This window comes from Dunckerocampus dactyliophorus, chromosome 8, assembly GCF_027744805.1.
Source record: "Dunckerocampus dactyliophorus isolate RoL2022-P2 chromosome 8, RoL_Ddac_1.1, whole genome shotgun sequence".
NCBI classification, from domain to species: Eukaryota; Metazoa; Chordata; class Actinopteri; order Syngnathiformes; family Syngnathidae; genus Dunckerocampus; species Dunckerocampus dactyliophorus.
Window position 1 is genome coordinate 29,580,114 of NC_072826.1, and position 25,421 is coordinate 29,605,534.

At 42.0% G+C, this 25,421-nt stretch overlaps 1 protein-coding gene across 3 annotated transcripts in view; it reads left to right on the forward strand.

Annotated features, from left to right (window-relative positions):
• The window catches only part of col7a1 (collagen, type VII, alpha 1), a 135,296-nt gene that overhangs the window by 10,394 nt on the left and 99,481 nt on the right, over positions 1-25,421 (forward strand). For all 3 annotated transcript variants that reach the window (XR_008572235.1, XR_008572236.1, XM_054784696.1), the window contains exons 2-10: positions 10,053-10,142; positions 19,628-19,700; positions 19,788-19,968; positions 20,044-20,200; positions 21,527-21,620; positions 21,697-21,855; positions 22,901-23,058; positions 23,302-23,431; positions 25,092-25,211. Coding sequence is in view for 1 of the 3 variants with exons in the window: in XM_054784696.1 (XP_054640671.1) it covers positions 10,113-10,142; positions 19,628-19,700; positions 19,788-19,968; positions 20,044-20,200; positions 21,527-21,620; positions 21,697-21,855; positions 22,901-23,058; positions 23,302-23,431; positions 25,092-25,211 (1,102 nt within the window). In the remaining 2 variants the exon portion in view is untranslated. The remainder of the gene's footprint in view (positions 1-10,052; positions 10,143-19,627; positions 19,701-19,787; positions 19,969-20,043; positions 20,201-21,526; positions 21,621-21,696; positions 21,856-22,900; positions 23,059-23,301; positions 23,432-25,091; positions 25,212-25,421) is intronic.

A 25,421-nucleotide genomic window follows, 5' to 3' on the forward strand; every position in this document is an offset into this window, starting at 1 on the left:
GGTCATTTCAAACTTCTGAAAAACATCCTGAGGCTCATGGAACAAAAAAGTCAAGTGGTAAACCCCCAAAAAATGTCATCGGAGGGTCCCATTGGTTGTCCGTCAAGACACCGGACCATGGTGCCGAGTGCAGACTGCATCTGCCAGAGAAGAAACAACATCTTCAAAGGCCTGGTCTCCTTCAAGGTTTGGAATTAGCAGGAGAGCACCAAACATGGGACATTGAAAGGTGGAAGAAAGTTTTATTCTCCCTTGACGGTCCTGATGGCTTCCAACGTTACTGGCATGACAAGGAGATCCCACTTGAGATGTTTTCCACCATCATGATCCTTCAATGGAACAATGGAGCTTCAGGTCGTGCAGGGGTGTCAAACGGCAGCCGGCTATGTGGAGATGTTGCATCCCTCATGACTGAAGGCCCTCGTCTGTGTGGTAATGACTGGCTTTTTCAACAGGACAACGCTGCACTTCACAAAGAGGAATAAGATCACTCTTTTGGACCATCCTGCGTGTTCCCCTCATCTAAATCCAATGGAGAACATTTGGGGATGGATTTACAAAAATGGACATGAGTTCTAGACAGTGAAGCCATCTTCCCCACCTGGAGCAACATTCCCACTAGCCTCCTGGAAACACTGGCATCAAGCACACCCAAAGCCATTTTTCACCTCATCAACAAGAATGGCACAGCTACACGCACTCCTTTTTTGTACATTTTATTGCAATTTTAGGATGATTTTTTGAGCTATAGTCTTAACTTTAGATCAGCTGATGAACAGCATATACAATAAATAGTTTTTGTCTCACTCCCATTTCTTCTTTTTGCATTTTGAAGCTCTACTCAGAACCTCCTTAAGATCCAACAGTGAAAAATGTCCAATTTTTCAACCGGTCTTAACATTTCAATCATGAGTCTATTTTTTGTTGTTGTCGTTGTTCAGTTTTTTCTCTGTACGCAAAATAAGAATGTTTAAGTGCACAAGACTTGCAAAGAACATGTATGGCAGGTCTGCCTGTCAATCACCTCTCTCTGACTTTAAAGCCTTTCGAGGCTGTTGTTATGGAGAGTTATGGCACGGGTGTAAATGTAACTTGGTATTATCCCAAATAGCCTGAATTCCAGTGAAACCTGGACCACAGCAAACACGCGTTTGATACTGCATCTGCAAGTAATATGACAAATATTACATAAACACAGTCTCTTGTTGTTAGTATATTTCCTATTCATCTCCCCTTTGATCAAATGGGGACGCTTTTCTTAACCAGAAGTGCTATTAGTGAGGAAATGAACGCCCCTCCTCCCAAGTGGTGAATCATCCCAGACAGAGACGTTCAACATCAGTGTGTTCAGACACGCTAGCTCGCTGGTTTTAGAAACTCTCTATTAATGTCAGATGCTGCTTTGTTTCCACCGCGGGTCATTGGGGGCACACTTTACACACGTTTAAGTGCGACAGTGAATGAGATGTGACCAAAAGGATGCTTGATCTCGCTGTAGGAATCTATTATAATAGATTTGTATCGTCAGTCTGGCATGTTCAGGCCGCAAGTAGAGATGAATGAGAAGGAGATCGACCAGAAAGACCATAGCTTGTTAACAAAGTGTAGTCGTGTTTACACTGGGCCCATGCCAGCCGAGAGACCTTCACCATCACGGCACCGCACCCGATTCAGTCGGCGCCTTTCCAATGTCAACATTTGGTTACTAACAATATTTCAAGCGCAAAAATGGGGGCGCATTCCAGTTTGTTTGTAGCAAGCAGCAGTTTCTGCAATCGGCATCCTGCGCTGACTAGAACGAGGCGGAAGTGGTGCAACATAAAATATTGCCAACAAAGCAGCCTAACTGCAGTGCAACATTGTTTTCGTAGGATTCTATGAAAATTATCGCCACAGGTATGTCTTTTTGTGCGGCTAACAAACTATTTGACCCGACCGCATTAAAGTGTGTGTGTGGTTTATGTGTCATAGAACGCAACTCTGTATCTGTCTCCTTACTTCCTCCTTTCAAGCATTGCACCCTGCGCTGATGAGGCCGTTCAAACTCACTGCGTATTTCCGAGTGTTTGAGGAATCTGTGATTTGTGTTTTTTTCGGACGGCTGCAAAAAAAGTTTCAAGTGCCAGAATTTTGATTATACAGTCAAAGGTGAGAAAGACTTTTGAATTCAAGAAGGACATCGCAGCAAAGTAGGAACAATAGGAGTGTACTCATCGACGTGTTTTCTTGTCTTTCACAAAGGTCACATTTTGCTCTGTTTTCTGGATGTGAAACTAGAATTATTCTCTATAAAATGTGTTTTGTGTTATTATTTTGGGGTTTTTGGAAATGTGTTTGTATCATTCATTGTGGAAAAAATAGCTTAGGTTTTTGTACGTTTGTTTTTCGTTTGACCTTTTGGAACAAATTAGTGAAAAAAAACGAGTTTCCACTGTATTGTATTTTTGTTTGGCTGTATGTTAGCTAGCAGGCTGGTTTCTCATTCATGGGGGTTAACATGACAGGTGTTTGATTAGACCAGGGGTGTCCAAGGTTGCTTAAGGTCCACGTTGATATGCTGAGAAATTATACATTTCAAGAAGAAACTGCATCTCATCTTTGGCATATCGGTGAAAAAGCCTATTATTAATATCAGCTTTGTTCTTTGCTCTTTTTTCCCATTTTTATTGGGTTTTTAAATTTTAAAAAAATATATATTTCAACTTTCTTTTAAATCTTTGTCATTTTTTATAATATTTAGACTTTATTTGCTATACATTTTTCCCCAACCTAAATTTCGAAAATTGACAAATTAATTTTGTTTTCTTTGTTTCTCATTTCTCATCATTACAACTTAAAAAAAAATATAATATTTCAATTCTATTCTACTAAAATGACGTTATTTTTCCTCATAATATTACAACTTTATTCTTGTAAAATGACAGCTGTTTTTTCCTTTTCCGTTGTAGCTTCTTTTTAGTTCTCCAACTATTTAAACTTTGTTCTTGTAAATTTTCTTCTCATAAAATATTTTGACTTTATTCTCGTAACATTATAACTTTTTCCGCAACCTAATTTTCCAAATATTACAACTTTATTCATTGTTTTTTTTTTTCATAATTTTACAATTTAAAACAATGTCCTTTTTCTTTACTATTTCAACTTTCCATCCATTTTCTTCCGCTTGTCCGAGGTCGGGTCGCGGGGGCAGCAGCTTAAGCAGCCCAGCCTTCCTTCTCCCTGGCTGCTTCGTCCAGCTCTCCCCGGCATTCTCAGGCCAGTTGGGAGACATAGTCTTTCCAACGTGTCCTGGGTCTTCCCCGAGGCCTCCTACCCGTCGGACGTGCCCTGAACACCTCCCCAGGGAGACGTCTGGGAGGCATCCTGACCAGATGCCCAAGCCACCTCATCTGGCTCCTCTCAATGTGGAGGAGCAGCGGTTCTACTCCGAGTCTCTCCCGGATGACAGTGCTTCTCACCTTATCTCTAAGGGAGAGCCCAGCCACCCTATGGAGAAAACTCATTTCGGCCGCTTGTTCCCGTCATCTTGCCCTTTCGATCACTACCCAAAGCTCATGACCACAGGTGAGGGTAGGAACGTAGATGGACAGGTAAATTGAGAGCTTTGCCTTTCGGCTCAGCTGCCTCTTCACCACAACGCACCGTTGCAGAGTCCACATCACTGCAGACGCAGCACCAATCCGCTCGTCAACCTCGCCTTCCATCCTTCCCTCACTCGTCAACCGGACCTGGAGGTACTTCGACTGCTCCACATGGGCAGGATCTCTTCCCCCACCTGGAGATGGCACTCCACCCTTTTCTGGGAGAGAACTAGGGATGTCCTGATCTACATTTTTTGGCTTCCAATCCCATCCGATTTTTTTCCGATTTACAAACATGAATGTGGTTATGAAAATAGCTCTTTAAAGCATTAAAAAAATTGCAACCAAAATATTGCAGAATTTCCTTTTTTGTTACACAGCATGACCAACAATATTGTTTGGCTTTTGTCACAAACATCTGTGGGTCAGGTCCCTAATCCAATAAAAGATCAAATTGGAAAAATGGGCGTGCAAAATACGTTTAGGGTAGGACTAATCATTTGACATGGTTATAGATCAGTTTGTTGTTGATTTATTTGACATTTAACAAACTCTCTTCAACGCAATAATAATTTATTGACGGTCCCTAGTATAAACAACTAGCGGTTACGACGGCACTTCCCGTGCGAGCTCCCCGCACCATGACACAGCAGTCCGGGCACAGTGAGGGGGAACTACCGCTGTAGCTACGGAGCCCGATATCCAACGTCCAACGTGAAAATAACTTCACCACGGTACATCCTGAAGATCGGATCGGAATATCCCTATCAGCAACTCCAGGGTAATTTACACTTCTGTGATTTGAAAGCGACCAATCTTCATCTCCATGTCTTAAGGCTTAAGTCCATGTTCTGCAAGTTCTCTATTTCATCTCTTCCTTCTTTTCTCCTCAAAAACTACTGAGCCATTGCAAATCTTGGCTATAATCACTGTAAACATCCTCTGTCTCGTACACCGATATGTTGGTGTCATTTTCTTTTATTTAACTTTTGCCTTCAAACATTGAACAATGTAGAACATAATTGCAAACAATATATAACATATTCAAGCAAAGTTGACAAATCATGTCAGGGACCATTTCAAGATCCTGAAGATCGGGTCGGGACATCACTAGAGAGAACCATGGACTCGGATTTCAACTTTATGCAAGTAAAATAATGTTGTTTTTCCTCATAATGAACTTTAAAAAAATAACTTTTTCTTGCTATTCTAGGACTTTTTTTTCTTAATATTTTCACTTTATACTTGTAAAATTACTACAGATTTTTGCTGTAGTTAGATTACAGTTTTAGAATGTGCCGCTGGCCAATAAAAAAAAAACAGGCACGGGATGAAAATGTCCCCCAGGCCGCACTTTGGACACTCCTGGATTAGACGGACGGGACTCAAGAGAAAGTCACATTTTATTTTTGCAGATTTGCACCAAAGGGTGATGGGTTCTTGCATGGCACATGCTCCAACCATCCACATGAAGTTTGTGTGCCATCCTGCCAGCTAACAAAACAACAATCCGTGAGAGCAATGTCAGATGCTGGGACAGAGAACTCAAGCTGTCATTGGGACGTCTCCTTCAAGGTTGAAAAGTACAAAGAGGATAATGACAGAGGGAAAGCTGACAGACATCAGGCCAAAAGGTCAAGGAGTAAAATGGCCAGATGTGCCAACCGTACTTTTTCGTAACAATGCCCAGTTGTTATTTTTATTTTCTATAAAGATCGTCTCCATTTTCCCACCTAGTTACTCCCTAGCCACAGCCATGGACCTTTTAAAGACAAGGACATGACAGCTATACACCGGGATGTCCCAGGTGGTATTTGGAGACAAGCTGCAGCCTATCGAGGATCAAACTGTCCAGTTGTGCAAGACGGAACTTGGTGAGGACCAACAGATTCCAGCCTCACGATGGGAAAACGTCTTTCCTTCTTTGTGCCTCAATGACAGAGACATCCAAGGTCACGATCTGTGGTTCTTAAGGATAACACTTTGCAAACAAACACCGACTGGGATGCCTGTCAGACAACACGGAGCCTCCAGTCTGGATTCACTCACTCACTCACTCACTCACTGACGCAAATCCATTCACACACAATAGTGAGTTTCAAGATTCAAGATTCAAGATTCAAGAGAGTTTTATTGTCATGTGCATAGTACAACAGCAGTTATACCATGCAATGAAAATCTTATTCTGTTCATTCTCCCAAGAAAAGAAAGAAAACAAATGAAAGAATAAGAACATAAGAAACATAAACACATAAACATATATACCAATAAATTAAGCAACAACAACAGAAGAGACATTAATACAGATAAATAATACAAATAAATAAATAAATAAATAAAGTGCTATGAGTGTGTGCGTGTGTTGCGTGCGGCGTGTGCGAGTGCTTCGTTGAGGAGCCTGATGGCCTGTGGGTAAAAGCTGTTTGCCAGCCTTGTGGTCCTGGACTTCAAACTCCTGTAGCGTCTGCCTGACGGTAGGAGTGTGAATAATGAGTGTTGTGGATGTGTGCTGTCCTTGATGAGGTTGTGTGTTCTTCGTAGGACTCTAGTTTTATAAATGTCTTGCAGTGAGGGGAGGGCTGCCCCAACAATGTTCTGTGAGGTCTTGATCACCCGCTGGAGTGCCTTCCTATCACGTGTTGTACAGTTACCGTACCAAACAGTGATGGAGGCGGTAAGGACACTTTCCATAGTGCATCTGTAGAAGCAACTCAGGATTGTGGTGGACATGCCAAATTTCCTCAGTCTTCTCAGGAAGTACAGTCTCCTTTGGGACTTCTTCAGAATTTGTTGGGTGTTGTGAGACCAGGTGAGGTCCTCGCTGATGTGTGTGCCAAGGAACTTGAAGGTTTTCACCCTCTCCACCTCAGTCTCATCAATAAACAGGGGTCTATGCGGCTCCTTTTCCCTTGTTCTTGGGTCGATGATCATCTCTTTAGTCTTATCTGTATTGAGAAGGAGATTGTTATCACGACACCAAGCTATGAGGTCCGCCACCTCTCTTCTGTATGATGTTTCAACACCACCAGTGATCAGTCCGATGACTGTAGTGTCATCTGCAAATTTAATGATGCTGGTGTTGTTCTGGGAGGCCACGCAATCGTAGGTGAAGAGCGTGTAGAGGAGTGGACTCAGCACACACCCCTGTGGGGTCCCAGTGCTCACAATTCTTGAGCTGGATGTGCTGTTGTGGACTATGACTGACTGGGGCCTGCCTGTGAGAAAGTTAAACACCCAGTTACAGAGGGAGGGAGACAGGCCAAGTGTGAGGAGCTTATCTGTGAGTTTGTGGGGGCAGACTGTATTAAAAGCAGAGCTATAGTCTATAAATAGCATTCTGACGTATGTGTCCTGGCCCTGTAGGTGAGAAAGGGCTGTGTGGATGGCAGTGTTGACTGCATCATCCGTGGACCGGTTCTGGCGATATGCAAACTGTAGAGGGTCCACGGTTGCCGCCGGGATGCTCTTTTTGATGTGGGTCATGACTAATCTTTCAAAGCACTTCATAACAATAGGAGTGAGTGCTATAGGGCGATAGTCATTCAAGCAGGTCACGTTGCTCTTCTTGGGTAAGGGCACTATGGTGGTGGACTTAAAGCAGGTCGGTACAGATGCTTGTGCAAGCGACAGGTTAAATATGTCAGCAAGCACATCAGCTAGCTCTGATGAGCAAACCCGAAGTGCACGTCCTGAGATGTTGTCTGGCCCTGCTGCTTTTCGTGGGTTTGTTTTGTTTAGAACCCTGCGCACATCAGCTGATGTCACCATGAGAGGTGAGTCCTGTGTGCTCCCCAAGTCCAGCCACCCTCTCTGCTCATCAGGAGTTTGGGTGTCAAAGCGGGCATAGAACTCATTCAACTCATCAGGAAGTGTGGTTTGGCTGGACGTGGCTACGCTACTCCGCTGTCGATAGTCTGTGATGTGCTGGAGCCCCGCCCACATGCGCCGAGGGTCTGAGGTGGAATAGTAGCCCTCCAGCTTCTGTCTGTACTGTCTTTTGGCCTCTCGTATGGACCTCCTCAGGTCATATCTGGCCTTTTTGTAGTCATCAGCGGTGCCCATGACAAATGCAGTCGAACGAGCACGTAGCTTAGCCCTTACATCACATTTCATCCACTGTTTTTGGTTAGGGTATTTTCTGTAATACTTGGTGGTGGTAACAGTCTCTATGCATGTGCTAATGTAGCCAGTAACAGCAGAAGCATATTCATCCAAATCAACAGTACAATCTTCCCTCCCCGCTGCAGTTTTAAACACATCCCAGTTTGTGCAGCCAAAGCAGTCCTGAAGTACTTGATCAGTTTCTTCATTCCACACTTTAACTGCTGTACGTACAGGGGGAGCTTTTTTAAGAAGTTGTCTGTATGTTGGATAAAGGAATATAGAGATGTGGTCAGCCTTTCCAAAGTGGGGTCTTGGAACAGCCTTCAAAGCACCTTTCATGTTGCAGTAGACTTGGTCCAGGATGTTATTTTCCCTTGTGGGAAAGCTCACATGCTGGTAATATTTGGGGAGGACAGTCCTGAGGTTACAGTGGTTTAAATCGCCAGATATAATAAATACAGCGTCTGGGTGTTTGGTCTCGTGTTTATCAATGATGTCATGCAGGAGGCCTAGTGCATTAGCAGTGTTAGCTCGTGGTGGGATGTAAACAGCAGTTAAATACACAGCGCTAAACTCACGAGGCAAATAAAAAGGTCTGCATTTCACCATCAGCAGCTCAATGTCCTGCGAGCAGTGCTTTTCCATCGTCTGTACGTCTGTGCACCACCGTTTGTTTACGTAAACACAGACGCCGCCACCTCTGTGTTTACCAGACGCTAAAGTCCGATCTCCCCGGTAAGCAGCAAATGATTCCAACTGGATCGCCGAGTCCGGTATATCTTCCGTCAGCCAGGTTTCTGTGAAGGTGAGGACACAGCATTCCCTGATCTCACGTTGAGCTGTAATCCTTGCTCGTAGTTCGTCCATCTTGTTTTCAAGAGAGCGGACGTTGGCTAGCAGCAGGCTTGGTAGCGGTGGCCTCGTCGCTCTAGCTTTTAGCCTAGCATGCAGGCCGGCTCGCTTGCCTCGTTTACGCCTCGGATGCTTTGCTCGCCGGGTATTCAGCTCACCAGGTCCGCAGGCTGCTGCGTTCTCCCGGCGCAGAAGAAAGGCAAAGTCTGAGAGGCTAAATGAAGGTTCATGGTGAACCCTGCCGATGTTCAAAAGTGTCTCTCTGTTGTAATGTACTGCGTGAGTGTGTTGAATGTCCAAAATGAACAATAAAATAGCAAAAAATAGAAAAACACGGGAGAGTGTCACAGAGACGTCTGCCACGGAGGGCGCCATCTTTGGAATTTCAAGTGGAAAAGAATAGACATGAGTCAACTACTTTGTGTGGAGTCCACGTTGGGCCACCAGAAGCCGTGATGTTCCTTACATCCAGTAGACTTCTTGATGTAAAGTCTACTTTGCAGGGGGGGAAACAGAAGGCGCTTAACAGTTTTTAAAAGCCAAATATGCAGCCTCACTATTGATTTATGGACGTGTGATGTTAGCCCCGTTAGCTGGCTAGGTCTGGCAACGCAGTGGCTGGATAAGGACTTCAGGCGAGATACTTTTGTTTGTTTGAGCAAAAATAAACGTCCATTTCTAGAAACAGAACAACAGAACCTATCAGGAGAAGATGGAATGTTCCGTGTGCAGGCCCATAAAGAATGTTCTGGAGAACAAAAGAGCTGCAACATGGCTTTTATAAGGGCGCGATCCCGAGCTGCGCAGCACATCTGCCTCACACTGATTCTCTTCAGGCCCCTCTCAGCCTGCCTGTGTGGCTGTTTGGATCATAACACTCACTTTGATTGAATCTGTTTGGGAAAGGTGCTGATTTATGGCCATGAGCATTTTGGAGGCTGTAATTTTGGATGCTGTACCTGATTATAGCCTACAGAAAGGTGGGCACCGGGTGTCTGTTTCCCGACAATTGAGTGCAATTTACTGAACAAATGGGTGTCAGCAGAGGCGCAATACGGAGGGGAAAAGTAATGACGATGTTCCAACGTGATGCTGAGGTATGATCCGCCCTGGATGATTTTCAAGACTGCGGCGCTCTGCAAAAGCGTTAGGCCACCACTAATTTGAACGTTTTAACGAGGCCTTTCACAGCAATCATTCTGGCACAGTCAAATATCCAATAGAAAGGCACACACGATTTACACTAAAAATACCAAACCGATTTCCGCTAAACTTTTTCTGTATTTATTCTTTTATTTTGAGGTTTAGGGAAACAAATTGTTCAATAATTTATTTTGCTCTAATAATTTAACGGACTTTAAAAAATGGTCCAGGGCTGGCATTGAACCCACACTCTGTGCATTTGAGGGCAGCAGCTGTACCCTTACACCAACATCTGGTATTGTGTTGTCAATCATCCAGTGAAACTACTGTTTTTCTCTCTCTCTCTCTCTCTCTCTCTTTCTCCTACCTCAGGCTGACTTGGGGGTTCTTTGTGCAAAATGGGGCCCCAATGGATCGGCTCCGGGGAGGCTCATGGACCAAGAAAAAATCAGTTGCTTTTCGGTAAAGAGCTGCATAAAAGGGCTGATACAGGAATTTATTACAGTGTTCCCTCGTTTATCGCGGTGGATATGGTCCCGAAATAGCCCAAAATAAGTAAAATCCATGAAGTAGCCAGCTTCATGTTTTTACAATGATTCTATATGTTTTAAGGCTGTAAAACCCCTCACCGTACACTTTATACACTTTTCGCTGACAGGCAATAACATTTTCTCACATTTCTCTTTTGTTTAAACACTTTCAGAAAAGGTCAAACCTTTGTTGGAATTTTAGTGATCAAACTTGATGATCAACACAAGAAATGATGAAGTCACTCACTCACGCGTGTTTCACTCCTGTGACTGTGCCTTTTCGTCCTGGCGCCGTTCCGCCGTACTGTAGCGTTTTTGTATCCTTGTTAAAACGTATTGCTGCAGACCAACCGAAGATTCATTTACAAGCTAGCGAGCAAGCAAGCTAACGATGACACAGAGATTGATTGACTGACAATGGTCTACAGCCAATCAGGATGCAGAAAACAATGGGCGGTGCAGACAGATGAGAGAGACGCTCAACTTCCCACAATGCACTTCTTCTTAAAGGGCCAGGCTCGTCCTGTAATGGCGTTCATACGCTGTCATAAAAAAGCACAAAAAAAATTCTGCGGAACGTGTACCGCGATAGAGCGAGGGAACGCTGTATTACGGTTTGATTGCATGAAGAAATAGTCCACCCCCCCAGAATCATAATTATATGACAAAAATAGTTTAGTAATTTCTTCTCTGCGCAGCACAAAGTACTGGTACCTTTTTCCAGGGTGGAAATTGTCGCTATTGTAATATATGTGTAATATATGTGTACGTATGTGTATATATATTTGGTATGCTCCGACTAGGGTTTTATGCTGCCGATTCCGATATCGGTCATCCATGAGTGAGATCGGCCGATACCGATCACATGGATTAACTGCATGTTTCAATTCATTCGTGATGAGTGGTACTGGCCAGGGCCGCCGTTAGACAATTCCAAGAGCCTCTGGCAAACATTAGTATAACGATACCAATGGACACTTGATAAAGTACCCGATGGACGTAACATCCACTTCCTGTGGGAGGAAAACAAGCTCCAATCTAAGCGCGTTGCTTGTTTGTTTTCAAAACAAAATGTCACTGTGGTAAAAAGTCCCGAGACGAGAAGCCAGGCGGACAATTCTAGCTCGCTGCGGACAGCTTGGCGAAGCGTGAAGCAGAACGTCCGGGTGGGACCATCTGGTGTTGACGTCACTTGCCCCTCCTCCTCCAGACCCGGAAGAGCGGACGAAGATTTAAAAAAATTGGAAATATTTCAATATTTGAGCACACATCTAACACAGGAAATATGCCTTTCAATGTCATTTTTCTCAACGCAAATAACAAATAACAAGCACTTTAAATGTAACGCCTGCCGATTGAATGCAGGCGTTCTGGCAGCTTTTGCACACAGGAGCTGGGAGGGACGAGAGGCTGACAAAAAAAATCAGAGAGGAGAGAACTCGGGACTCTCCTTCAGGCATCCGAACAAGTCTGGACTGTTCTGCTGCTGCCGCCGCTGCTGCTGTTGCCGCTTGTGCTCAGCCTAAAGACTTTTGCAGTCTCCTGCAGGGATGCAGGACAGCAGCTGCTGAACTCCCCAAGTCTTGTTTGGTGGTCTTTTTGGCAGACGGGACACCCGAGCAGGTGAGCACTGCGGTCACTGAGCGGGCAGAGAAGGTTGGATATGCCACAGGTGGCGAGGCGGGGAGCGATACACGCAACAAAGAACGTCAGATATGGGATTTCACCTGTGTTGATCTGATGAGAAGATGCTTTGGGGCGATGCCCGACCTACAAGCCGGATGCAAACAAATGATTGTTCTGTTATCTGACTGATTTCAGCATTGCGTTGCATGAGTAACGCCTGATGTTCATATGTAACGGATGCCAGCGTACGTCGGTAAAACCTCACCCCCTCGGTCTTACGAGCTGCGCCGAGCGCCGGGTCGACAGCCTGGGCTTTTGGCCAAGCGGTCAGCGCTCTTGTCTCCCATTCCGAAGGTCCTGTGTTTGGGCCCCAGCGTTTACACACACAGATCATCAATTTGAATGCAGCCAGAGATATACCGCTCCTTAACATATTGCCGCAAAAAAAGGAAAAGACTTGGAACAAGCTCATGCATGCGTTGGTTTGTCCTGAGACTATTAAAATGCGGTGGCTTTACGTGTCTCACAGATGTTGCAGACAGCAGTTAGGAACAATTACCATCACAGACAAACTTTCTTTTGCAAACTTCTTCATTAGAGTCGTGCAGGAAAAGGAGGAATGCACAAGTGTAACACAGCTGAAGGCATTTAGCGTCTGTTACGACTTTGCACGGCCCGCAGCAAATGAATATCATCCCTCGCCTTCCTCCTCCGCTTTTGTGTCTGCAATTGTGTGTTCCCCATCTGACAGCATTCACATCTTTGTTGTGGCCTGGCTTGAGCAACTGAAAGAAATGACCCCCCCCCCCCCTCACATGTTTGGGTTGTTGTCTCTCACAGCCTTCAATATCAGTGATGACACTCTTCCTCCTTCACTTACTTTAAAAAATATATTTCAGTACAAACAAAGTGAAAGGAGATCACAGGTGCATGTCACGTCTTACCTGACATCATCACAGCCGACAGATTATATTTTTTGCACGTTTGTCACACTTAAATGTTTCATATCATCAAACAAATGTAAATATTTGTCAATGACAGCACAGCTCAACACTTTATGCACTTTTTAAATGAAACTTTTTATTATTAAGGGAGAAAATAAATCCAAAGCTACATGTCCCTGTGTGAAAAAGTGATGGCCCCCTAAAGCTAATAAGTGGTTGGCCCCCCTAAGCAGCAACAACTGCAATCAAGCGTTTGTGATAACTTGCAATGAGTCTCTTCCAGCGCTGGGGAGGAATTTAGCACAATTGTTGTCATTCAGCCACATTGGAGGCTTTTCCTTTTTAAGGTCATGCCACAGCATCTCAATAGGATTCAGGTCAGGACTTGGACTAGACCACTCCAAAGTCTTCAGCCATTCAGAGGTGGACTTGCTGGTGTGTTTTGGATCATTGTCCTGCTGCAGAACCCAAGTTGCTTTCAGCTTGAGGTCACCAACATTCTCCTTCAGCAGAACTCATGCTTCCATTTATCACAGCAAGTCTTCCAGGTCCTGAAGACCATCACACTACCACCACCATATTTTACTGTTGCTATGATGTGCTTTTTCTGAAATGCCAGATGTAATGGGACACACACTTTCCAAAAAGTTCAACTTTTGAGTATTTCCCCAAAGGTCTTGGGGGTCATCAAGATGTTTTCTGGCAAAATTTAGACGAGCCTTAATGCTGTTTTTGTTCAGCAGTGGTTTTGGTCTTGGAACTCTGCCATGCAGGCCATTTTTGCCCAGTGTCTTTCTTATGGTGGAGTCATGAACACTGACCTTAACTGAGGCAAGTGAGGCCTGCGGTTCTTTGGACGTTGTTGTGGGGTCTTTTGTGACCTCTCGGATGAGTCGTCGCTGCGCTCGTCATTTTGGTTGGCCGGCCACTCCTGGGAAGGTTCACCACTGTTCCATGTTTTGGCCATTTGTGGATAATGGCTCTCACTGTGGTTGGCTGGAGTCCCAAAGCTTACCTATAAAAAGTTAAAAGTTTAAAAAAATTTAAAATCTGAATTTTGTGTCCACTTGTGTTGTCATTGATTAATATTTACATTTGTTTGATGATCTGAACCATTTAAGTGTGACAAACATGGAAAAAAAAAAGAAGAAATCAGGCTGGGGGTGAACACTTTTTACACCACTACCACTTAACTTCATCTTTTCTTTCTTTCTCTACATTGTTCTGGCGATCCTCGGTTATGTTTTTTTGGCAGCGGATGTCTCTGGAATCATCCTTCTGCATGATAGTCTGCTTGTATTGGAACTTAAGCTCAATTTACAGGCAGCAGTTTGCATTTTTACGGACACATTATCCCACATGATTTGAGTGTACGTATGTTTTTGTTGTAAACATCATTAATTTGGACTGAATTCATGACTGTTTTTGCATGAGAAGAAGAACTAATGTAAGCAGTTGTTCCAGTCCATCTGGCTTTTGTTACTGTTAAACTTGTGCAATGCCGGTAATACGAGGCTGCAAACAGATTTGGGTTTGCAACGGATGTTTCATTTGGATTAGGAATTGATTGATGCTCATGTTGCATCTGAGCCGCACACAAGACTTTTATTTGGTTTTTCTTTTGTGGAAGCTTTTTATAGGAGAATAGATTTTGTGCATGTTAAAATAATCTAGCACTCTGTGTTGTTTCTAAAAAAAAAAATGGAACTTACGTATCTTTTTCATCTTAATGTCTCCAAAATACATGCTGTCCCTAAAGCCAAAAATACATATATTATGCAATTATATTTAAAAAATTCATTTCAACATTTTTATTTAATCTAAGTTATGTAAATATAACTATAAAACAATACATAAATAAATAATACATTTATAAAATAATACAGTATGAATGAATATTATATTATTTTAAATTTAATGTATTAATTTTACTATTGTATTTTCATTATATATGTGATATATATATATATCAAATTGATTTTTTTTAAGAATGTATGTATATTACATGTCCAGTAGTGCTGTCACAAGACGAGACGATACACGAGACAATATTTTAACATTACTTTTACGATGAAAAAATATAAATATATGATAATATATTGCAATCTACTTATTGAATGTCTACTACGTTACACTCTTCTGCACTCTGTGTGTGTATGCTAGCGACCCCGCCTCCCCACACTGAGACAAAGAGACTGTATGACTCATAAAAGGGTCACTCCCTTCATGCCCTTGTTCTGCGGAGCAATGAATGAACATTATGAATGAATATTATGATGAGTCTTGCCACGACAGCATCGTGCTGCATTCACACGCGGTATCAGTGGGGGTTGCAGTTTCCGGTTCATGATGATCTAAAACATTTGAACAAGAACATGAAAAAAAACAGCGAAAATGGAAACATCATCAGTAATTCTACAAGAACAAAGTCAAAATGTTACGAGACAAAAGTTGTAATCAGACGAGAAAAAGTCATCATTTTACAAGAGTGACGTCGTAACATGATGAGGAAAAATTACATTTTAGTAGCATTAAGGTGAAATATTAATATTAAAGAAAAACACTTTTTTAAAGTTGGAATATGAGAAACAAAGAAAACAACAGATGAAGTTGTAATTTTTGGAAAATTAGGTTGTGGAAAAAGTTATGTTAGAAGAATAAAGTGAAACTAGAGAAGCACTCGGAGAGCGCTGACGTCCGCCAAGCGCCGCAGTTCCCCTTGTATTGTGAGCCTCTCGGAATCTTGTCCTGTATTTTTTATCTGCTCTGACCATTTTTTGTGGAGTTATATGCACAAATGCCAAAAATGCTCCTATCTCGCAATGTTCAAGAATCCTTTAAAAAAAATCCTGGATCCAGGCGTTGATCCGGATCACCCCCAAAATGTAATCAGTTCTTCCGTATCCCATTTCCGTCAATTCCTGAAAATTTCATCCAAATCCATTCAGAGCTTTTCAAGTTATTTTGAACACAGACAGACAAACAGATAAACGCCAGCAAAAGCATAACCTCCGCGCTGCGCTTGGCGGAGGTGAATATTCCAATAATTACGGTAAGTCAGTTGGAAAATTAAACAACAGCAGAAATGGAAACAACTGCTGTAATTTTATGAGAATAACGTCAAAATAATAAGAGAAAATCTAATGAGAAAAACTTTTACGAGCATAATGTCGTAATACTAGGAGGAAAAATGACATCATTTTAGTAGCATGAAGATGAAATATGAGAAACAAAGAAAACAACAGAGCTGTCATTTTTGGAAAATTAGGTTGAGGAAAAAGTTATGTTATGAGAATAAAGCCAAAATATTGGAAAAAATACGTTAAACTGAAGTAGTTGGAAAATTAAAAAAGCAACAGCAGAAATGGAAAAAACAGCTGAAATTTTATGAAAATAAAGTCAAAATATCAAGAGAGATTAGTCGTATTCTAACAATAAATTGTTTTTTGTAATTTTTGTAATATTATGACAAAACAATCATGTCATTTTTAGTAGAATAGAGTCCAAATATTAAATAAAAAATATATTATTTTTTTAAAAAGTCTTAATATTATGAGAAAGAAACAAAACCAAATAAAGCTGCCATTTTTGGAAAATTAGTTTGGGGAAAAAAGTTATGTTTCTAGAACAAAGTCAAAATATTATGGGAAGAAAATTTACAAAAAAATTTAAGAGGAAAATTTAAAAACAAAACAACAGCAAAATGGAAAAAACAGCTCTAATTTTACGAGAATAAAGCCAAAATATTAACAGAAAAAAGTCGTCATCTAAGAATAAACTTTCTTTCTAATTCTTATATTACTATGACGAAAAAAAGGTCATTTTTAGTCAAATAGAGTTGAAATATTAAAGAAAAAATACATTCTTTTTAAAAATCATATTATTATGAGAAAGAAACAAAATACATTTTTTGAGAATTAGGTTGGAAAAAAGTCATAATATTACGAGAATAAAGTCATAATAGTGCAAAGAAAATTTCCGAAGATTATTGAAGAAGAAAGCTGAAATCTTTGGAAAATTAAATTAATTACATTAAACAGCCAAAATGGGGAAAAACGAGCTAAGTTGGGACAGTAATAATAATAGACTTTTCCATCTATATCACAAAGCTGAGAGGCTGTTTATTCTTGAAATATATATACATACTGTATATATACATACTGTGTATATATATATATATATATATATATATATATATAAATACCTTCTGTATATATGTATATATTTTGTGTATATACTGTATATGTACGCATACGTATTTGGGCACCCCTGCTCTATGTGCTTTGTGCATGAAATGGGTTTGGTCACCCTGTTAAAATTCCAGGTGCAGAGTCGTGAGGAATGTCTCGCATTAAGACTTGCGGCCCATCTTTAAATATGCTGTCATAAAAAACGAACAAAAAAAGGCTTCCGAAAGAGAGAGTATGGGAAATATGTGAAAGCCTTTCAGTTGTAAATATAATCTATATCTCCAAATCTATTACCGGCTGACATTGTTCATCAAGGATTCTAAGACAACATGAAATAGAAAGCGAGGTATCACCCATAGACTGTATTGTACGGTACATACGCATCCATTTAGTGGTTTGTATGCTCTGCATTGGAACATAAATCTAAAAGATGGATCTAATTAATAATGAACTCTCACTTTAGGCAATGGCTGCAGGCTTCATTCTTGAAGCAGATGATAAAAAAAGAAGTGACTTTTAATATACTTGAAGATGTATTGCTTTAAGCCAAAGGCCAAATGGAATCTGCCTGGAGCCTTACACCAGATGTACAGTAAGGTGTCAAATACATCCAAAGGACAGCTTTTTATGAAGGCGTCAGGTGTAGGAGGGGTGGCAGCAGTCATGGAGCACTGCAACAACGTGTGAAACTTCTACCGTTCTAATGCTGTCAGCAACGTTTGAACTACAGCTTTCTTTCTTGCGGGCCACTTCTGACACTCTTGTCTTGGGTCACACGTGCTGAGCTGTGAAAGGGACTAAGATGTTTAGAAAATCGCTCTCCGCTGTTTGATTTCCTGCATTCGTTTTGCTTATGGAGCATACACTCCTGATCACAGTTTTAAGAGCGGTTGAAAGATTGCAAGAATGTACATTTTGTACTGTTGGATCTTAAGGAGGTTCTAAGCAGAGCTTAAAAATGCAGAAAAAAGAAATGGGAGTGAGACAAAAAATGTATTGAGTAAGCAATTTATTGCAAAGAAGCATTCAAGTAAAATAGACTGTTCATCAGCTGATGATCAGCTAAAAAAAAACCCTGAAATCTCCCTAAAATAGTTGAAAAAGCCAGTCATTACCACACAGACGAGGGCCTTCAGTCATGAGTGATGCCTCCTGCAACGTTTCCACATAGTCTTCTGCCGTTTGACGCCCCTGCGCAACCTGAAGCTCCATTGTTCCATTGAAGGATCATGATGGTGGAAAACATCTCAGGTGGGATCTCCTTGTCATGCCAGTAACGTTGGAAGCCATCAGGACAGTCAAGGGAGAATAAAACTTTCTTCCACCTTTCAATGTCCCATGTTTGGTGCTCTCCTGCTAATTCCAAATGCCCAATTTTGGGTCTATCACTTGGCTTTTTGTTCCATGAGCCTCAGGATGTTTTTCAGAAGTTTGAAATGACTGTCTTACTGCATCCAACCTCAGCAGCAATGGTGCGCTGCGAGAGGCCTCGCATATGCAGCTCAACAATCCCACCGCCTTCAAAGAGAGAAAGCTGTTTTGCCTTTGCCATCAAGAGATGATGACAGTGTGAATACCTGACACTAAATCACATTCAATTAAATCAAATTCAAATCACATTCAGTCCACATTTTTGTCTCACTCCCATTTCTTCTTTTTGCATTTTGAAGCTCTACTCCTCCTTAAGATCCAACAGTGCAAAATGTACGTTCTTGACGTTTTTCAACTGTTCCTGAGATTTTTACCAGGATTGTATACATTGATGGATATGATTTTAGTGTTTAATTTCTGGCCACATTTTAGCAAGCAATGCAGTTACCACGCTGATGAGTGGAGTTTTGTGCTGAACTACAAAAACAAATCATTTCCACCAAGCGTAACTGAAGTTAGCTTTGCAGGTTTGAAAAAAATTTGTTTCTTCTTTATTTTTCTCAAGCTGCTGCACCTCACCCAGAGTCTTCCAAATGTTGGTCTGCATTTTAGCAATACAGGCGTCCCTTGCTACAAAAATGATGGCCCATTTTTAGTAAAGAAAATATTGAACTACAAGTCATATGTTGTATTCTGGCCACTAGGTGTCAGTAACGGCACAAAACATTGATGAGACAGGACATTACATCATATTACCTTAACACTGTAGTCAGCCATGGCACGTCCAACATGATCGTGAAAAGGAGTTCACGTCCTATTCCGTGTGGACGTTTACTTCCCCGCTCGGTTTGAAACCTTTTCTCAGGTTTAGAATAAATAAATTGGAAGCTAACTAGTTAGCTCGCTAGCATGCTGTGCAGCCGTGGTTGTCTCTTGTATCCCTGCAGTGACCCCGGGCATGAGCAATGTGAAGTAAACAAAGAATAATAGAAGTGTAAAGGCGACTTCTTCTTCTTTTCCTCTTGGCTTTTCCCTTCAGGAGTCGCCACAGCGAATCAATTGCCTCCATCTAACCCTGTCTTCTGCATCCTCTCCTCTCACACCAACTGCCTTCAGGGGTGTTACTTCATGTCCACAGGGCTCTATAATGGTAATAATGGTAAAACAATGGATTTAGAAAGTCACAAACAGGTTTTCTACTCTCTAACTAAAATATTCCAGTAATATTAAAATTGAATCCTATTTTGCATAGAACCAAATGTTCCGTTTGTTGTGTGCGCTGGCAGGTTGTAAAGATGAGGAGCTGGACTTTCTCCCTGATGGTGCTGCTGTCACTCACGGCACACGCTGAAGCTCAGGGTGAGCGTTTCTTCGTTTGAATTCACTATTCACGCTTCCCATGCCTTTATTTGTCTGTTTCTTGATGCACCGTTCATGATTTTACAGGCAGGTGTAACAATGTCCAAGCAGCAGACATTGTTTTCCTCGTGGATGGATCATCCAGCATCGGGAGACCCAACTTCCTGCAAGTCAAAGGCTTCATAGCTGGGATCATCAAACCGTTTGCAAGCTCTGTGGGCGAGTCAGGAATTCACTTTGGGCTTGTACAGTACAGTGAGACCTCCAGGTGACCGCCGGTGCCGACCTTCTTGGCTGTAAATGAGAGAACACGTTGCACTGATGCTTCCTGCTGCCCATCCAGGGTTGAGTTCACCTTTAAAACCCACCTTAACGGCACGGCGCTGGTCAAGGCCGTGCAGAGTCTCGGCTACAAGGGTGGAAACACACGCACCGGTGCCGGTCTCAAGTTTCTCGCCGATAATTTCTTCAACCCCGCGCACAGCCGGGACGTCCCAAAGGTGAGCGAGGGACAGCCATTCTTGAAATGGTCCCTGACATGATTTGTCAACTTCGCTTAAATATGTTATATATTGTTTGTAATCATGTTCTACATTGTTCAGTTTTTGAAAGCAAAAGGTAAATTCGAAAAAATGACATTTACACACACACAAACATATCGGCGTACGAGACAGAGGATGTTTACAATGATTATAGCCAAGATTTGAGCAATGTGTTGGTAGTTTTTGAGGAGAAAAGATGGAAGAGATGACATTTAGAGATGAAAAATAGAACTTGCAGAACATGGACTTAAACCTTAAGACATGGACATGAAGACTGGTCGCTTTCAAAACACGAAAGTGTAAATTACCTTGGAGTTGCTTATAGGGTTCGGCTGCTGATTCTGCTGTATTTTGAAGATCGAGTCAAATCGGCTTCGAGATCGGACTGATCCAGTTGCCGTCTAACGTTGGTAACTCTGGGCCGCACTCCAACATGGTAATGCGCCTCAAAGCTGGTTGCCACTCGACCCCGCCACCCGCAGGAAGACGAAAAGGCAACACCACCATGCAGACATGTCCGCGGTGTACCGAGTTAGTTTCACGTTGGATGCTGGATATTCGGCTCCGTTGCCACAGCGGTAATTCGCCCTCCCTGTGCCCGGACTGCTGCATCATGGTGCGGGGAGCTCGCAATGGGAAGTGTTGCTCTAACCGCTGGTTGTTTGTACTAGGGACCGTCAATAAATTATATTGCGTTGAAGAGAGTTTGTTGACTCACAGAGGTTTGTTCCAAAAGCCAAACAATATAGTTGGCCATGCTGTGTAACAAAAAAGTACATTCAGCAATACTTTGGTTGCATTATTTTTAATGCTTTGAAGAGCTATTTTCATAACCACATTCATTTCTCTCGTTCTCTGCACTTGCTTCGTCCATTGTCGTCTTAAACCTTCCTCTTTTGGAAAAGAAAGCAAACTTACAGTATCATTCGGACAATATGAACATCCAGCAGCAACACGGCATTTTGGCATGACTACTATTTTGCTGAAAATTATATTGAACCAAATCGACCATCTACCTCCAGAAGCGTTTGTTTAGTCTGCTTTAGTTCAGAGGTGTCACCCTGATGATGACACTTCCGGAAATGAGGCTGAACTGCGAGAGCTAGCTCGTTATAGCAGGCGCCGTCAACTATAAATGTAATTTTTGCGAACTTAGCTTTTGCGTTAAAAAATGGAACAATGTAGAACATAATTAGAAACAATATATAACATATTCAAGCAAAGTTGACCCTTCAAAATGCCAGCATAGTATTGTGTCTCATAACGTTGCCATTTCAATGTCAGATTGCTATCTTGATCACGGACGGGAAGTCGCAGGACGAGGTGCAGGAGCCGGCGCAGAAGCTGCGCAATCAGGGAGTGCACATCTTTGCGGTTGGTGGGTGTCTCAGGTGCTGTTTGCTCTCTGTGGAAAAAGCTCTGTGTGTATGATCTCTACGTGGTCTGTGTGTCAGGCATCAAGAGCGCAGACCGCAATGAACTGGCTGAGATTTCCTCCGAGCCCAGCAGGGATTTCACCTCCTTTGTTGGCGACTTCAAACTGCTCAGCACTCTGCTTCCACTTGTGAGCCCCCGGGTGTGTTCCACAGCAGGCGGAGTCTATGCCAGCGATGGTATGCACCGTCATATATCTACACAGTTGGGGCAAAAGTATCTGGACACCTCATCTTCACTCCTACGGCAGGGCAAGCTCAGCAATGTATTTAAAGAAGAAACATCCTGCATTTCTCCTTTGTTTTAAAGGCGACAAAGCTGACTACACTGGTGCCTTGGTTAACGTCATTGATTCCTTCCAGAAAGTCCGACTGAAACCAAAACAGACTCTAACCAAGAAGGTGTTAATCATGTTGGTCGTGCACCCTCCTTTGCATGATATCACTGTGTTGCAAATTTTGCACTGAGCTGGCCACGCTTTTTTTATGAAGTTGAGGCAAACGTTTTAGCCGTTTGTTCTTCGGCTTCTTCTTCATTGGTGTTGGCGGCTATTTCTTCTGGTCGGCATCGAAACTAGGAATCAAAATTAAAATCCCGGGAGAATCACAATATTAGTCCCAGTTCCCATCGATGCTTGAGACACGATTATTGAAGGTGTCGTTCTGCACTGCTTTGTGCACTGCTGGAAAATGGCCTTCACCAAGCTGTTCTCATCAAAGTACAATGGTACCTCGGTTAACATCGGCCCTAGTTAGCGCTTCTTCCGTTTAACAGACAACATTTTTGCTGAAATTTTGCCTTGGCTTGTGCTCGCCGGCTTGTTTAGTGTCCAAAATAACGTCCGGTTTGTTTACGCATTCATCTTGCATGCACAGTGTTCAGTCTATCAGCCCGACGGTGCATGTGTTAACATTTTTGGGTGTCTGGAACAGATTAATGGGATTTACATTATTTTCTATGGGAACGTTTGCTTTGCTTAGAGTCCGTTTTGGTTTGAGTCAGACTTTCTTTTTGAGATTAATGATGATTAATCAACCAAGGCACCACTGTATACCAAAATGTCCTGCTAAGAATAAATATCCATGGAGAACGAAGAGGTCTGGCCCAACAACTGATTGGTTGATTAATTAAAAAAGAGGCGTGTCTCAATACTTTTAGTAGTCAACCACATCTTAGTCTTGTGTGTGGAAAACGACCTGTCCTCCTTCTCTGCTGTCTTCTTAGAGGCATATTCCGGCCCGTCCAACATTCAGTTCACAGCCATGACGTCCGATTCGCTCAGGTTCCGCTGGAATTCTGCAGGCGGGCCTTTGAGAGGCTATGTGGTCCAGTATGTGCCCCTTTCAAGCACTGGTCAGCCTATCACGGCAGAACTGCGGCAGGTGAGTCCAGGTAGTCATCGAAAGACAGTGCAGTCACTTTTAGAGGATGCAGACACCTGATTTGATTTGACTGAGACTGAAGTCGGTAATTATAGTTTGAAGTCAATTGTGCAAACATTCAGATTGAGTATCAACATGCCCAAATGGTTCCATCTTTATTATGTACTTTTCTGTCTGTAATTTGCAGAGTGAAATTGCCTTTACTCCTCCCATTTGCAAAAAACAAAACGCCTCTTCCTGCAGGAGACCGTGTCTGCCAGCCAGCGCAGCTTCACAGCACGAGAGCTGAGGTCTGGAACGCACTACCTTGTGACCGTCATTGCTCAATACCCCAACACTGTGGGAGAATCCGTTTCTGCAAAGCAGCAAACTAGTAAGCAACAAGCAGATGATCCACATCATCATGAAATCCATCATCGTCCGCCTCCTCCAGCTTCGGCTGCCATGGAACGGTGACCATCACTGTCTATGGAGCGTCTTTCATGATACAATCGTCCCTCGTTTTCGAATAGAATACGACAGAAAACACAAGCTCTTATTAAATGCACTTCTGCCACCTACTTATGGCTTAAAATTGCTCTGAAGTGTCATCCATTATAAAAAGATGTAAGTGTGCAGGAGTAGGGGGTGCATAGCTTCAGGTCAAATGTCTGAAGGTGTACATGAGTGTAAAAAGTTTGGGAACCACTGCATAAAATCACTACTTAACTAGTGATCCCTTGTTTATGGCAGCGAATTGGTTCCAGACCCGACCGTGATAAATGAAAGGATTCCTTATTTATAAATGGAATGTTTTCATAGTTAGAGCATAAAGAACCTGTTTACCACCTTCTAAATACTCTTTTTAACATTATTAGAGCCCCCTAGACATGAAATAACACCCCTATAGTCACCTTTACACTCCTATGACCCAATATTACAGACATAATAAGAGAAAATAAGACAGAGACAACCTTTTTAAACCTTCTAAATACAGTTTTTAACATTATCACAGCCTTCTAGACATGAAATAACTCCCCAATAGTTACCTTTGCACTCCTAAAACCCAATATAGTAGACATAATAAGAGAAAATAAAACATATAAGACATAGACAACTTGTTTAAACCTTCTAAATATGCTTTTTAACATTATTAGAGCCCTCTAGACATGAAATAACACCTCAATAGTTACCTTTACACTCCTATAACCTAATATAGTAGACATCATAACAGAAAATAAGACATAGACAACTTGTTTAAACCTTCTAAATACGCTTTTTAACGTTATTAGAGCGCTCCAGACACGCTAGAAAGAAATGTATTTTGAAACATAAAATGTGAGTTGTGGATACTAGCATTTTGTGAATGTTTTGGTAAAACAAGCATATTTGATTTGTTTGGGTTGAAATAAGGTATGAAAATCATTTCTACAAAAATGAGTAGCTCGTGGCCATTTTCATTTTGTAAAAGTAGCTCTCGCAAGAAAAAACGTTGGTGACGCCTGCTCTAGGCATTAAATAACATCCCTATAGTCACCTTCACACTCCTATTACCCAACATAGTAGACATAATAACAGAAAATAAGACATAGACAACCTTTTTAAACCTTCTAAATATAGTTTTTAACATTATTATAGCCCTCTAGATATTAAATAACACCCCTACATTTAAGACATGAATAAAACTTGTGCTTCTTTGTGTTGAAGTAAATGCGTGGAGGACAGGAAGTGATGTCAGGGGGTCAGAGTTGAGTTTTAGTTTGGCGTGGGTTATGCAATAAAAGCCTGTTTGTCTTGTGTGAAAACATTGCAGTAACATTACTGACACCTAGTGATCAGTGTAGAATACTACATATCATCAGAATTTGAACGCGTCTTCCCTAATGCCTTATGTTTGTGTTTTAGTTGATTTATCTGTTTTTCAAAACACATGAACGTGTTTGCATATTCCCATCAAACACATTGAAAACAAAATAGCATGCTAGCTGTTTGGCTCCTTGGATTGAGGGCCACAATGTTAGGCTGTTCTAACTGAATCTCTCTTTTCCACGTAGAGTCCCTGCCTGGGCTCTCAGGTCTTCGTTTGGTCCAAGCAAGCATCTTCAGTCTGTCTTTGGCCTGGGATCAGCCTTTGTCTCCAGTCCAGGGATACAGACTTAGCTACGCACCACCAGGTCAGGCAGTCTTTCTTCTTTCTTTCTCGCTCCTGAATGTTTTGGGCTGAAGTGCGGCCCAGAGGCCATTTGTGGCCGGCGACTGTTTTTTATTGGCCCGCGCCACATTCTAAAAACATAATTACCTAAAATACATAACTATATATACAGTATAATATAATTAAATAGCTTTAAAAAAACAGCCAGCATGGATAAATTAATTAATATAGT